The sequence below is a fragment of the Orycteropus afer genome, unplaced genomic scaffold, assembly GCF_000298275.1.
Source record: "Orycteropus afer afer isolate SDZICR_OR568_19922 unplaced genomic scaffold, OryAfe1.0 scaffold00118, whole genome shotgun sequence".
NCBI classification, from domain to species: domain Eukaryota; kingdom Metazoa; phylum Chordata; class Mammalia; order Tubulidentata; family Orycteropodidae; genus Orycteropus; species Orycteropus afer.
In genome coordinates this window covers 7,857,991-7,874,030 of record NW_006921705.1, presented here as the reverse complement: position 1 = coordinate 7,874,030, position 16,040 = coordinate 7,857,991, and the positions used below count along the sequence as shown (strand labels likewise).

The following is a 16,040-nucleotide window of genomic DNA, read 5'->3' as shown; positions in this document are numbered from 1 at the left end:
AAATGGGCAGAAGACATGAATAGACACTTCACCAAGGAGGATATTCAAGCAGCCAACAAACATATGAAGAAATGCTCATGATCATTAGCTATTAGAGAGGTGCAAATCAAAACAACAATGAGGTACCATCTTGTTCCAGCACTAGTAGCTAAGTTCAACAAGACAGAAAATAACAAATGCTGACGAGGTTGTGGAGAGAATGGGACTTTCATACACTGCTGGTGGGACTAAAATGGTACAACCATTGTGGAAAGCAGTATGGCGATTCCTTCAAAACTTGGAATTACCATTTGACCCAGCCATTCCATTACTAGGTATATATCCTAAAGAAGTGAGAGCCATGACAAGAACAGACATATGCACACCAATGTTCATGTAGCACTATTTACAATAGCCAAAAGATGGAAACCTAGGTGTCCATCAACTGAGGAATGGATAACCAATCTATGATACCTACACACAATGGAATACTACGCAACCCTAAAGAATAACGTAGAATGTGCAAAACACTGCATAACATGGATGAACTTGGAGGACATTATGCTGAGTGAAATAAGTCAATCATAGAAGAACAAATATTGTATTAGTCCAATATTGTAAAAGTCAAGGAAAGGTTTATCTCTGCAAGGAAATTTTCTTTGTTGGTTACCAGGGGTGGGAGGGGACATGAGGGAACACTATTATATAGGTAGAAATAAGTATTGATTTGGGTGAAGAGAGGGCAATGTACCAAATGTGAGTGATCAACATGTGGCATTGAGGAAGAGGAAGATATAGAGAGGTACATGGGAGGTATATACAATAAAGATGAACCCTTTTGCACGTACAGTACTGCATTGTCAATGAAGGCAAACATGGGTATACAGGTGGATAGATGGGTGGACAGGCTGAACTATTAGGTATGTATATGAAGCGAGGATTGTACCCAAGACCATGTATAGGGTTGGCAGACAATGGTCCTATAAGTGTATTTGTATGATCTGTAAGAATTCCCAGGTGTATACTAGAGCTGACAAGGGATGAGATTGTATTAACTTTTGGTCACAGCCAGCTACCTAGTGTGACAAGTAGTTGAACTGGTGGGCTCTGGACCGTAATCGCAGGGGACATCAAGCTCAATTGGCATAACATACTACACAAAACATTGTTCCACCTCCTACTTTGGCGAGTAGCAACTGGGATCTTAAAAGCTTGCAAGCAGCCATCTAGATGCAATGATGGGTGTCTCCTCATCCAGAGCAAAAGAAGAATGAAGATTCATGGAAACAATTAATCCTAGTGACTGGTACACCATGCAGTCTTCAGCCTATATGATTGTGGAACCAGAAGAACTTGATGGTGCCTGGCTACAGTGTCAACCACTCTGAAGGGGATCTATGTAGTAGATCCTGGATAAAGAGGGAGAACAATGTGGAACAAAACTCAAAATCATTTGGAAAAAAAAGGGGGGGGACCAGGTTTGCTGGTCTGATAGAGCCTGGTGGAACCACTGAGACTATGGCCCCTAGCTGCCCTTCAGGCTGGAATTGAACCCTGTGGCTTCCAGCTAAAGAAAAGACAGGCATATGAGTTTAACATTTACCTGAGGTAGATACACTCCTTGGAGTGAACAATCATGGGAGGAAGAAGGGCTATTTTTGTATGGGAGACAGCTCAGGGGGCAGGAGTGCATGGAGGGGTGGACACAGGGAAGAGGTAACTATTGGGAGGAAGTGGGAGGGGATCTGTTGCATCGAGTTCAATTTTGGTCAATGCCATGAGACAAAGTGTATGTGAACTGCTGCATGGAAAGTGAATTTGCTCTGTAAATTTTCACCCAAATCACAAAAAAAAAAAAAAAAAAGAAAAAAGCATTTGCAATGAATAAGTTGTTGGTCATGCAAAATTCTATGATGTGATCTCCAGTGTCATTTCTATCACAAAGGCCCTATTTTCCAATTATCAGTACTTCTTTTTGTTTCCAGCTCTTGCATTCCAATCACAAGTAATTTACAATCCATCTTGATTTATATGTTTGGTCAATTTCTGACTGCAGAAATTGGTAAAAATCTTCACTTTCTTCATGTTTGACTTTAGTGGTTGGTGCATAAATGTGAATAATAGTCACATTAATGGTCTTCCTTGCAGGCATATGGATATTATCCTATCCCTGACAGCATTATACTTCAGGACAGATTTTGGTATGTTCTTTTGGATGATGAATGGGACACCATTTCTCTTTTTCATTCCTGTCATAATAGACCATATGATTGTCCAATTCAGAATGGCCAGTACCTGTCCATTTCAGCTAGCACTTGACTGCTAACCAGAAGGCTGGCGGTTCAAACCCACCAGCCACTCCTCGGAAGGAAGGTTGGGCAATCCTACTTCCGTAGTGATACTGCCTCGGAAACCCAAGGAGGGGTGGCTATACGTCGGGGTCAACTCAACGGCACATAACAACAACAACAACAATGCCTAGGACAATGATCTTTATGGATTCCATTTCAGTTTTTACACCTTCCAGTTTTCCTAGATTCATATCCCATACATTCCCTGTTCTAATTATTAATGGATGTTTGCAACTGTTTCTTCCCATGGTGACTCATGCCACATTAGCAAATGAAGGTCCCTAATGCTTTACTCTATCCACATCATTGACTTAACATCTCATTTGAGGAGGCAGCTCTTCCTGTCATATTTTGAGTACCTTCTCACCTCATCCTCTGGGGCTCATCTTCTGGCACTATATCAGACAGTGTTTCACTGCTATTCATAAGGTTTTCAGTAGCTTTTTTTTTTCCCCCGTAGAAGGGGACCTAGCCACATCCTTCTTCCTAGTCTGTCATAGTCTGGAAGTTCCACTGAAACCTGTCTACCATGGGTGACCTTGCTGGTATTTGAAATTCCAGTAGCATAACTTCCAGCATCACAGCAGTAGGAAAGCCACCACAGTATGACCAACTGATAGATGAGTGCTTGTAACAGGGAAAACAGGGAATACTCATCTTATATTGCTAAAAAGTAAAGTACTTTTTAACAGCTTTACTGAAATTTGTACTATCTCTGAAAGATGATAAGCTTTTGAGTCAGATGAATATAGTCTTGAATCATGGCATACCATATCTGGACTTTAGTTTCCTGGTCTGTAGTGCTTAGAATATGTTGTTGTTGTTGTTATGTGCTGTTGTTATGTACAGACCCAACTCATAGTGACCCCTCCTTGTGTTTCCGAGGCAGTAACACTGCAGAAGTAGATTGCCCAACCTTCCTTCTGAGGAGTGGCTGGTAGGTTTGAACCACCAGCCTCTGGTTAGTAGTCAAGTGCCTTAGGCACTATGCTACCAGAGCTCCCACTTAGAATATAGTAGGTGCTTAATAAAATATAGCTACTTATTATTTTTTTACTAATAATTGCATTAGTAGTATTTTTTTCCCCAGAATAGGCATTGATGGGGGAACCAAGGGTGCTAGAGGGGAAAGAATTTTCACTAAATGAGAAAGAAGGTAAAGAGAAACTCAGGGCTTGTAGAAGACAAACTTTAGCTTTTAGTCGTGTGGGTGGATCCAGTTTGTGACTATTCATTTCTCTCTTATTGATATGGAAAATCCTGATTATGTGAACATGATTTTGCTTCCGGAGCAGGTGCAGAAGTCTACTTCAGACACCGTGTGACCCAGATCAACCTGAGCAACGAGAAGTGGGAAGTATCCAGGGAAAAAGGCTCCTCTGAGCAGTTTGATCTTCTTGTCCTCACTATGCCAGTTCCTCAGATTCTACAGCTTCAAGGTGACATCCAGAATTGTGAGTTTCTGCCTTGGCCATCTGTTACCCTAGGGAATGGGATTTCTGTGATAGAGTTTCAATTCAGTTTAAGTCTCTTAGCAAAAGAAATATGGGGTCTATTGATTTGCATGTTTTAAAAACCGATCTCAGATCATCGTATCTGTCTAGGCCAAACTGAAGCCCATAGTTTTGTTTGTTTTTTTTTTTAACCAGTTAAAAGTTAAACATTATTATTATTCTTGCCCTAAAAAAGGTTCAGTAATCTTGTTGGATATATAGCAATTTTGCATAAAAGAATAGTCTCTTGTTTGCAGGCCATTGAGTTTATGGAATATTGAATGGTGGAATATTTTGGAAACGATAGCAATAATGGTGGCACAGCAGGAACAGTGTCATTGATGTCTCTGAGATGTAAATGAGGAAGTTGTTAAATTGGTGAATGTCTTGTTGTGAGTGTGGGAAAAAAAAGAAGAATGGTCTTTTTATGGCTTCCTGTAGATAAGGAGAGTTTTTATAATATAAATAGTTACTTGCACTGCCTTATTTTCTGTGTTTGTTCTTCTAGTTGCTCTTTAAGTATCTATTTCTGTTTGAGGCAATTGCTTAGCCCTATTTGAAAGAGACGCTTAAGAGGGGCAGGGGTTTGGAACTGGCAGGATGAGTAAATTATGGTAAGGGAGCCATAATTATGCTATAGGAGCCATAATTATGCTATGGGAACCAAAATTGTGATTAAGAAATTAAAATGCAAAGCCATTTTTTTTTTTTTCATTTGGATAAAGGCAAAAAGAAAAAAAATGAAATTGTTTTCTTGCAAAGAGCAACAGAGGTACATTTTTAGGAGGATATTGGTAAAGGCTGTTGACATCTTGTATGCTATGTCTTAATTAGCAAGTCAGATCTTATTATTTTATAATACTGAATCAATTTTCATACAGAGAGAATTTATTTGTCATTGTAGAGAAATTTTTTTCAGAAAGCAATTTATTATTTATTTTTCAAATTTATACGTGGTTATTATTTCTTAGGGAGCAGTGATTTTATATTTATGATTTCGCTGGATTGAGACTTAGTAAGGACATAAGCAAAGTTGCCTCCAAACCTCTGGATAATGTGAAAAGAAAGGAGAAGAAAACTAGGATCGAATGACCTTGTCACCAAGTATGGTTCTGAAATAGCATTTGAGTCTCATTTTGCTATCTGCCTCCCCATAAGGTCAATTTCTTTTTACTTTATAAGATTTTACTTAATCAGTCAATCCTTTCCCTTTTCAGAAATTTGTTCTTTTGCAGCTGGTGACATAATTGTTACACATGGTGCTATTAGTTAGCCAGTTTCTATCAAATTAAATGTGAAAATCAAAATTTATAGTGCTGTCAGTAGGCCTTGTGAATTCTTGATGTTTATTCCATAATCAACTACTAGGGAGTTTTATCAAGTACAGGGGATTATTATTAAGTACAGTTAATATGCTGATTATAATTTGTAAATTAAGGCATGGTATTTCTGAAAGTTGCTCTTTAATTCACACTATATATATGTATACTTTATATGTGTATGTAGTTTCAAGAATTGTTTTAAAATATGGTCAATTTATTTGATTGTGTTTTATTTCATGAGCATTTATGAAACAGAAATAAAATAATATGTAAATAATGGCTATTACTAGGCTGATCTATATGAAATTGGTATTTTGTCAGTCAAAAACAGTCAAAGATTGGCTATTTCATATGTTTCAGTCTGAATATATAAATATAGAGGTAAGAATAAATTAATGAATACATTCAATAGTGAGTGATATAGATCTGAAGAATTTCTGGGATCATAAAGACTACTTTAACATGTACTTCTCATTTGGCATGTCATTTTAATTATCAACTCACTGCCGTTGCACCGATTCGACTCATAGTGACCCCCTCCTTGGGTTTCTGAGGTGGTATCTCAATGGAAGTAGATTGCCCAGTCTTCCTTCCAAGGAGTGGCTGGTGGGTTTCAACCACTAGTTAGCAGTCAAATGCCTTAGGCACTATACCACCAGAGCTATAGTGCGATTCAAAATATTCCATATTTTGATTTTATTATCATGGTCTTTTGTTTGCTTTTGAATGTGTTATTTTTACTCTTGCTAAATCTTTAGATTCAGAAGGAAGGTTGGGCAATATACTTCCATAGAGATACTGCCTCGGAAACCCAAGGAGGGGGTCGCTATGAGTCAGGTCTGACTTGATGGCACATAACAACAACAACAAATCTTTAGATATTGCTACCGGTTTAGTATTATCCACTTTATCTTTAAATAGTAACCATTGTGTTTGCAAGCATCAGAAAACCCATTCAGGGTAACTTACGCAAAAGGGAACGGTTAGAATTCATTTCTATGAAATCTTTCCCCTCTGACTGTAAGCCAGTGCTCTTGTGTTTAACTAACAAGCTTGAAAATGGGTAGCCACTAAGCCAGCAGCCAGGATTAAGAACTAGAGGGAAAATGCTACACAGGAACAGTCTCCTAAGAACACTAACCCTGAAATGGATGTTCTCCATCAGCGTCATGGTGTCTTTGCCTAAAATTAAAATTTCAGGAAGGGAGAATCTTACTGACATGAGCTGGGTCACATTCTTACCTTGTAGCCAGGGGATCATGGTGTCCTTGATTATAATCTTGTCCCATAACGTGTAATCAGTGGAAAATAAGTATCGGTGCTTTCAAGAAGAGAAAGTTTATACTAAATAATCAAAAATAATAAGCATCTACTGCATAGCTATTCTTTAATATTTGTAAAATGAGTGAATGATTTATGGATAAATGGATAAATGTATTTCCAAAAGGCCTAAAAAGCTATTTAAATTTCACTGAGGTCAATTGCATCTCTGTTCTCTGTGAAATTCACATTAAATTAATCCCATGATAGACTTTATTTCGTTTCATTCCATATCTTATTTTCATTAAATGTGGATATATATAAAGAAGGAAAGAGAAACTCTACACTGACAATGAGCTTTATTTCTTTAAAATAAATATGCCCCATTCTGAGAGTTGTGTTCATATATTGCTTTAGCTTTCATTTACTTTGTGGTTCTGTATGTTGGTTTTAATTCCTTTACTTTATATCAATTAACTTTCAAGTAGTCTGTTGTTCTGTATAAGATCCTACTGAGCAGAAGGGTACTATGAGTCATGCCCAGGAATATGATGGTGGCACTCTCTTGGGCATTCTAGCTGCTCTCTCATCTTAATATTGTCTGTTCTGAGAATTTTAATCTAAAGACTATGGCCATAGAAATGAAATCTAGAATCTTTAAGAGAATTTCAGACTTTTAACATTTTTTGTCTTGGAACCAGTAAATTGGAATATTTTCCTGTTAAAAACTTAAATATCTGAATTTTTAAAATGTCCAGGTAACATTTAATATGAACGCTTCATTTGCATAGCATCAATTCATACTATATTTCATATATGTATTTATGAAATATTTGTATATGATGGCACCTAACAACAACAACGTTTCACACTGGATTGAATAGTACCTGTTTATCTGCTAAATTTTAGCTCTCCACTTACCAATTTCTGTGGACTCTTTCTTCCTTTCAAGATTTCTTTAGAGACACTATATTGTTGTTGTGTGCTTTTGAGTCAATTCTAATCAATAGCAACCCAATAGGACAGGGTAGAATTGCCCCACAGAGTTTCCAAGGCTGTAATCTTTATGGAAACATGTTGCCACCTTTTTCTCCCACAGAGGTGGCTGGTGGGTTCGAACCACAGTGTTTAACCACTGTGCCACCAGGGCTCCTTAAAAATAGTAAAGTGTATAGTAATATAGAGATATAGAAACTCTGAATCACACTTCTGAGTTCAAATCCTGACACTGACTCTTCTGTGGAAGATGTGTGATGTTGGGCCTCGGGTAAGTTACTTAGCTCTCTGGATATCAATGTCCCTAGGAGCTCTGGTAGCATAGTGTCTAAGGTACTTGACTGCTAACCAGAAGGCTCGTGGTTCAAACCCACCAGCCACTCCTTGGAAGGAAGGTTGGGCAATCTACTTCCGTAGTGATACTGCCTCAGCAACCCAAGGAGGGGTCGCTGTGAGTGGGGGCCGACTTGACGGCACATAACAACAACAACATCTGTAAAATAAAGATAAGCCATTTTGCTGAAATGTGGACTTGTGTTCTGTAATAAGGATAGAAACAAACAGTGGCTTGAAAGGAAATGATATATTCTTATGTAACAGTCCGGTTATAAGCAGTGAGGGCTGGTATGGAAGTCCCATGGTGTCAGGGACCCAGGCCCTTTCACTATGAATATTAGAATGAAAATACCTGTCCGTTGGTGTGTTTGAGGCACATAAATGGACCTTTATCTCTGCATAGAGAGGAAGAAATGATGTATGTTCCACTGTGCCATACTGTGGCTTCTGCAAACTTATTGATGTAGGAATGGCAAAATGGACAGGATTACATTGTGACTATTCCAAAATGAAGGAGGGAGGGCCCTGTGGAACAATGTCTTCATTTTCTCTTTTTTGTCTCTTCTTCTGAAGAATTTAGGAGCCCTGGTGGTGCAGTGGTTAAGCGTTTGGCTACCAACCCAAAGGTTAGCAGTTCGAACCCACCAGCTGTTCTGCAGGAGAAAGATGTCGCAGTCTGCTTCTGTAAACACTTAGAACCTTGGAAACCCTGTGAGGCACTTCCACTTTGCCCTACAGGGTTGTTATGAGTAGGAATCAACTTGATGGCAGTAGAATTTTGGGTTTTCTGAAGAATTTTACCTTTATTTTAAAAGTATGCACTTGATTAGTATGAATTGAGTAGACTGAAAGAAACTGAATTGCATTCTTTAAATTTAGCTAAAGTCTTAATTCTATTATTGGTCCCCAGTGCAATTTCAGTCTCATTTGGCACTGCTTCTCCTCTTTCTTAACCCAGCATCACCAAGCCATTGTTGCTGCCCTAAAGTTGCCTAAAGACTCTCTGTCTAAAGCCTCTCTGTCTAAACTCTACCTTTCTCTGCCTTCCAGACCTCATCATTCCTTCCTTCCACAATCAGAACACTAAACACTAAATGCATATGAACATGAGTTTAAATGTCAGTGAAAGCTAGTCCATCTAGGTGCAGACAGTCCTTAATATTCAAAAGCTATATTTCAAGTTGTGCTTAGATGAAAGAAAAATAGGTGACTGTTGTTGTTGGTAGGTGCTGTCTAGTCAGCTCTGTCTCATAGTGACCCTGTGTACAACAGAATGAAACACTGCCTAGTCCTGCACTAACCTCACAATCCTTGCTATACACCTGACCTCATCATTGCAGCCATTGTGTCAACCCTTCTTCTAGAGATCCTTACCTTTTCTCATTGACCCTTCACTTTACCAAGCATGATATCCTTCTGGAGGGAATGATCCCTTCTGACAACATGCTCAAAGTAGGTGAGATGAAATCTGACCATTCTTGCTTCCAAGGAGCGTTCTGACTGCATTTCTTCCAGGACAGATTTGTTCATTTTTCTGGCAGTCCATGGTACTTTCATTATTTTTTTGCCAACACTACAACTCAAAAGCATCAACTGTTCTTCATTCTTCCTTATTCATTGTCTAGCTTCCACATGCATGTAAGGCAATTGAAAATACCATGGCTTGGGTTAGGTACACCTTAGGCTTCAAAGAGAAATCTTTGCTCTTCAGGACTTTAAAGAGGTCTGTTGCAGCAGATTTGCTCGGTGCGATATGTCATCTGATTTCTTGACTAGCTGCTTCCTTTGGTGTTGATTGTGGAACCAAGTAATATGAAATCTTTGACAACTTCAATCTTTCTCCATTTGTCACAATGCTGCTTATTGGTTCAGTTGTGAGGACTTTTGTTTTCTTTATGTTGTCTGTAGTCTTTCATCTTCATCAGTAAGTGCTTCAAGTCCTCTTCACTTTCAGCAGGCAAATTTGTGTCATCTGCATATTGTAGGTTGTAAATGAGTCTTCTTCTAATCCTGATGCTGTGTTCTTCTTCATGTAATCCAGCTTCTCAGATTATTTGCTCATCATACAGATTGAATAAGTATGGTGATGGGCTCCCTTCCTGATTTTAAAACATGCAGTATCCCCTTGTTCTGTTTGGATGACAGCCTCTTAGTCTATGTACAGATTCCTCATGAGCACAATTGACTGTTCTGGAATTCCCATTTTTCTCAATGTTATCCATAATTTGTTATGATCCACACAAGTGCTTTTGCATAGTCAGTAAGATACAAATAAACATCTTTCTGGTATTCTTTGCTTTCAGCCAAGATCTGTCTGACATCAGTAATGATATCCCTCATTCCACATCCTCTTCTGAATACAGCTTGCATTTCTGAAAGTTCTCAGTCAATATAAAGCTGCAACTGTTTTTGAATTATCTTCAGCAAGATTTTACTTGCACGTGATATTAATGATATTGTTAGATAATTTCCACTTCCACATTCTGTGGGATCACATTTCTTTGGAATGGGTAAAGATAAGGATCTCTTCCAGTCAGTTGTCCAGGTAGCTGTCTTCCAAATATCTTGGCATAGATGAGTAAGTGTGCCTCCAGCACAGCATCCATTTGTTGAAACATTTCAAAGGATATTCCATCAATTCCTGGAGCTTTGTTTTTCACCAGTTCTTTTGGTGCAGCTTCAACTTCTTCCTTCAATACCATTGGTTCTTGATCATATGCCACCTCCTGAAATGGATGAACATTGACCAGTTCTTTTTGGTACAGTGACTTTGTGTATTCCTTCCATCTTCTTTTGATGTTTCTGCATCAGTCAATATTTTACACATAGAATCTTTCAATAGCAACTTGAGGTTTGAATATTTTCTTCAGTGCTTTTCACTAGGGGAATGCCAAATGTGTTCTTCTCTTTTGGTTTTCTAACTCCAAGTCTTTGCACATCTCATTATAATAATTGACTTTGTCTTCTCATGCTGCTCTTTGAAATCATCTGTTCAGCTTTTTTATCTTGTCATTTCTTCCGATTGCTTTAGCTACTCTCTGTTCAAGGGCAAGTTTCAGAGTCTCTTCTGACATCTATTTTGGTCTTTTCTTCCTTTCCTATCTTTTTAATGACCTTTTGCTTTCTTCATGGATGATATTCTTGATGTCATCCCATAATTCCTATGGTCACTGGTGTTCACTGCATCAAATCTATTCTTTAGATGGTCTCAAAATTCAGGAGGGGTATAATCAAGGTCATATTTTGGCTCTCATGGACTTGTTTTCATAGTCTTCAGCTTCATCTTGAACTTGCATATGAGCAGTTGATGTTCTGTTCCACAGTCAGCTCCTGGCCTGCCTTGTTTTGGCTTAAGATATTGAGCTTCTCCATTGCCTCTTTCCACAGATGTACTCGATCTGATTCCTGTGTACTCCATCTGGTGAAGTCCACATGTATAGCCACAATTTATGTTGTTGAAAAAAGGTATATGCAATGTATAGGTCGTTGGTCTTGCAAATTCTATCATGCATTCTCCAGTGTCATTTCTATCACCAAGGCCATATTTTCCAACTACTGGTGATTCTTCTTTGTTTCCAACTTTTGCATTCCAGTCACCAGTAATAATCAACATGTCTTTATAGCATGTTTGATCCATTTGAGTTTGCAGAAGTAGTTAAAAACCTTCAGTTTCCTTGTCTTTGGCTTTGGTGGTTGGTGTATAAATTCGAATAATAGTAGTATTAACTGGTCTTCCTTGTAGGCATATGGATATTATCCTATTACTGACAGCACTGTACTTCAGGATACATCATGAAACATTCTTTGTGATGATGAATGCCACACCATTCGTCTTCATTTTGTCATTCATGGCATAGTATATCATATGGTTGTCTGATTCACAATGGCCAAAACCAATCCATTTCAGTTCACTAACACCTAGGATATCGATCTATATGCATTCCATTTCATTTTTGAAAGCTTCCCATTTTCCTAAGGTTGTAATTTATACATTCCATGTTCCAATTGTTAATGGATGTTTACAGCTGTTTCTTCCCATTTTGAGTCATGCCACCTCAGGAAATGGAAGTCCTGAAAGCTTTACTCCATCCACATTATGAAGGTCTACTCTACTCTGAGGAGGCAGCTCTCCCCCAGTTGTATTTTGAGGGTCTTCTGACTTGAGGGGCTCATCTTCCAGCACTATATCAGATAATGTTTCAGAGCTATTTATAACGCTTTCCAGTAATATATTAGGCAGTGTTTCACTGCTATTCATAATGTTTTTCACTGGCCAATTCTTTGAGAAGTAGATAGCCTCTTCCTTCTTCCAAGTCTGTCTTAGTTTGGAAGCTCTGCTAAAACCTGTCCACCATGGATGATCCTGCTGGTATTTGGAATATTAGTGGCATAGCCTCCAGACTCACAGCAATACACAAGCCACCACAGTATGACAAACTAACAGATTAATGGTGGAGGTCACTGTTACTGAAAGAAGAAATACAAGAGGAGGATGAATCATTTGATTGGAAAAAGAGAAAAAAGTTTGGGAATTGATAAGTCAACAGTATTAAATATTTCAGAACAAATTAAATTGGTTGAAGACTGATGACTTGATGAAGACCAGCTTTAGTATAGAAGCAGAAGCTGATGTGTAATAGGGTGACTGGTAGAGCTTTCTCATGACTGGTAAAGAACTTTCTCACCATTCCCTCCTCCATATTTCTGTCCTACTCCTTATCTTGTTTGAAAGCCTCCAACTCAGTGGTTCTTGGAGTGTCTACCCCAAGTAGCATCAGCAGCAGCAGCAGGAACACCTGGGACGTTGTTACAAATGCAAATTTTGGGCCTCAGCAGAGACCTACTAAATCAATATGTGTTTTAACAAGCCCTCCAAAACCAACACAGACTAAACTCACTGCCATCAAGTTGATTCTGACTCATACTGACCCTCTGTGGGTTTCTGAGGTGGTAAATCTTTACAGAAGTAGATTGTCCAGTCTTCCTTCTGTGGAGCAGCTGGTGAATTTGAACCACCAACCTTCTGGTTAGCAGTCAGCTGCCTTGGGCACTATGCCACCAGCTGACTCTAACACATACTAAAGTTTGAAGTCACCAACTCAGTTCATAGAACTAAGAAAAAGCTGTTGCTTGGGGGGGGGAAATCTCATGGATTTTTCTAGAGAAACAAGAAATCTTTAAAATGTGGAAGATTTCTTTTTCACTCAGATGTCCTGACCCCATGGAAATTATTCCAAGGATTACTGAGTATTTGTATTGGATGTGTACAGTTTCTTCAGAGGAAAGTTATAATTATTTAAGAAAAAAAATTGTCACCAGTGGAGAAGCTAGTGGGTTTGAACCACTGACCTTCTGGTTAGTAGTCGAATGCCTTAGGCACAGAGCCACCAGATGTCCTTAAAATTGTCTTATTAGTACCTAATTTGTAGGCATTGATATTTAGAAGAGACCTGTTACCTTCTCAAGGAATGGTAACATAAGTGGGTAACAACCAAGTAATGATGTTATTTTTATTTAGAAAAAAGGGTGACCATACTCCTATTTGAGATTATAATCTCCTGAAAATTATTCATGAAAAATAAATTGATTTTTTAATTTTCATTTTGATAAGACAACAGTTACTTGTCCTAACACCTCTTCAGGTATCTGAATAATGTAACTTGCTTCCTTCGATAAAGGTGAAAAAAATTATTTGGTGATAGTCATCCTGAAGCCTGCAAAGAAAGACTAGAATGGTAGAGCATACTATGTTGACATGAAGAGATTTGGATACAGAATGTTTAGCCTGCATATAGTAGGTTTACTATGTTGACATGAAGAGATTTGGATGCAGAATGTTTAGCCTGCATATAGTAGTAACCTACTATATGCAGGCTAAACATTCTGTATCCAAATCTCTTCATGTCAACATAGTAGGTTATCCTCAGAAGGAAGGTTGGGCAATCCTACTTCTGTAGTGATACTGCCTTGGAAACCCAAGGAGGGGTCGCTATGAGTCGGGGCCAACTCGACGGCAAATAACAACAACAACAACATAGTAGGTTATTTCTGTTGTTGCTACAGTTTTGTTTTTAACTCTGGATGATCATAAGGTATATCATAAAATATACATGCATCTCTGGTGGCGTAGTGCCTAAAGGCATTTGACTGCTAACCAGAAGGCTGGTGGTTCAAACCCACCAGCCACTCTGAGGAAGGAAGGTTGGGCAATCTACTTCCTTAGAGATACTGCCTTAGACACCTAAGGAGGGTCACTATGAGTTGAATTGACTTGATGGCAGTGAGTTTGGTTTTGGTAAATGAACTGGAGGAGTTGTTAAAGCACAGATTAGTGGGTCCCATTCCCAGAGTTCTTGATGAGTTTGGGGCTGAGAATTTGCATTCCTTTCAAGTTCTCAGGTGATGCTGAAGTTGCTGGTCCAAGGACCATATTTTTAGAACCATTAACTTGTCATAGAAGGAGCACTGGTGGCATAGTAGTTAAGTGCTTGGCTGCTAACTGAAAGGTCAGCAGTTTGAACCCACCAGCCACTGTGGGAGAAAGAGTGACAGTCTGTACCCTTAAAGATTACAGCCTTAGAAACCCTATGGGGGAGTTCCACTCTGTTCTGTCGGATCACTGTGAGTTTGAATCACTTGACCACAATGGGTTTGGCGATTTTTCAGAAGATTACTAGCATTTCTTCTGAGGTACCTCTGGTGGATTTGAACCTCCAACTTTTTGGTTTGTAGCCAAGTGCTTACCACTTGGCACTACCTAGGTGATTCACCCTTCAGAACAGGTGACTGTGATATGCAGTTGGAGTTGAGAACTACTGCCAGAAAGCATAAGTCTGTTCACACAATTTGTATTTACCTGTCTTGTGTTTAACATGCTCTGGTGACGTAGTGTTAACCAGAAGGCTGGTGGTTCAAACCCACGAGCCACTCTGTGGAAGGAAGACTGGGTAATCTACTTCTGTAAAGATTTGCCACCTTGGAAACCCAAAGGGGGTCTCTATGAGTCAAATTTGACTCGACAGTGAGTTTGGCTTTTGGTTTAGTCTTGTGTTTATGTTCTAGTTTTGTAAGCATTGATTATGCGAACCCTGGTACACCTTATCTTGGACTACTCTTGAGTAGTCCATGCTTTTCTCTGCTTGGGACGTGTTGGCTTACCTCTTCATCTGGCTTCTTGCCTCTACTTGTACGCTTTCACTGATTTTCTCAGCCTTTCATCATATTGAACTGAGTCTTGACTATAAAAGGCTTTGACAACTAGAGGACACATTATCTGGCTTGAAAACCATGAGTCATAAAAAAGCAGAGTCTGGTGGCATGAAAGGAAGGCATTGAAAATGTGGATGGTGGTGGATATTGACACATACCTGTAGCTTTTGACTTTGTTGCTCACCTAAAGTTCACATTGAATTTGATTGAGAAATGATCTTTTCTTCCACTGTAAAATAAAACAAAAAAAAAAATAAAAAACAGTAATATGGTTTATAGATTTTAGATTTAGAACTATAGTAGAAATTATTTTCTGAGTAAGAGCATAGTTGCTATTACATCTTGAAAGCAATTTATTTTTCCTTGAATATTAGCTCCACCATGAAGTAGCAAAAATATAGCTTCTTATCTTATACAGTGTGAGAGAAATAATATAGAAGAGATTGGAATATTTATTAGATAGCTAAAGGAAAGATACAAAACTAATTTAAAATACCTCTTTTATGTGTCTACCTCTAGTCTGTTGCCAGAGTCCCTTTAAAGTAGGGTAATTTATTGCCATGGGGTTCTGAAACAATTGGGATTGTGTTAAATAATACTGTAACATCTTACAAAAGCACAGCTAAACATAAATATATTAAATTGTGCTGTAAATTTCAGTTTTCAAGAGTACACAGTTTGGTTTGCCAAGAGAGTCACCTCAGCACTGTATTTTAAAAAAGTATTTCTTAATATTTGCATTTAAAAAAAAAAAAAAAAAAACCTGCCATTGAGTCAATTCCAAGTCATAGTAACCCTTTAGGACCCAGTAGATTTATCCCCATAGGTTTCCAAGCCTATAAATCTTTGTAGAAACAGACTGCCTCATATTGCTCCTGTGGAGTGGTTGGTAAATTCCAACTGATAACCTTTTGGTTAGTAACTAAATACTTTAACCACTATGACGTCAGAGCTCCTTGTATTTGGATTGTTGTTGTTGTTATGTGCCGTCGAGTCCAGTCGGACCCGACTCATAACGACCCCTCCTTGGGTTTCCGAGGCAGTATCACTACAGAAGTAGATTGCCCCATCTTCCTTCCGAGGAGTGGCTGGTG

General features: G+C 38.6%; 1 protein-coding gene across 1 annotated transcript in view; it reads left to right on the top strand.

Moving 5' to 3' along the window:
• Nucleotides 1-16,040, top strand: part of RNLS (renalase, FAD dependent amine oxidase) — a 443,738-nt gene that overhangs the window by 28,596 nt on the left and 399,102 nt on the right. Inside the window, exon 4 of the mRNA XM_007944033.2 lies at nt 3,626-3,784. Coding sequence (XP_007942224.1) covers nt 3,626-3,784 — 159 coding nt within the window. The remainder of the gene's footprint in view (nt 1-3,625; nt 3,785-16,040) is intronic.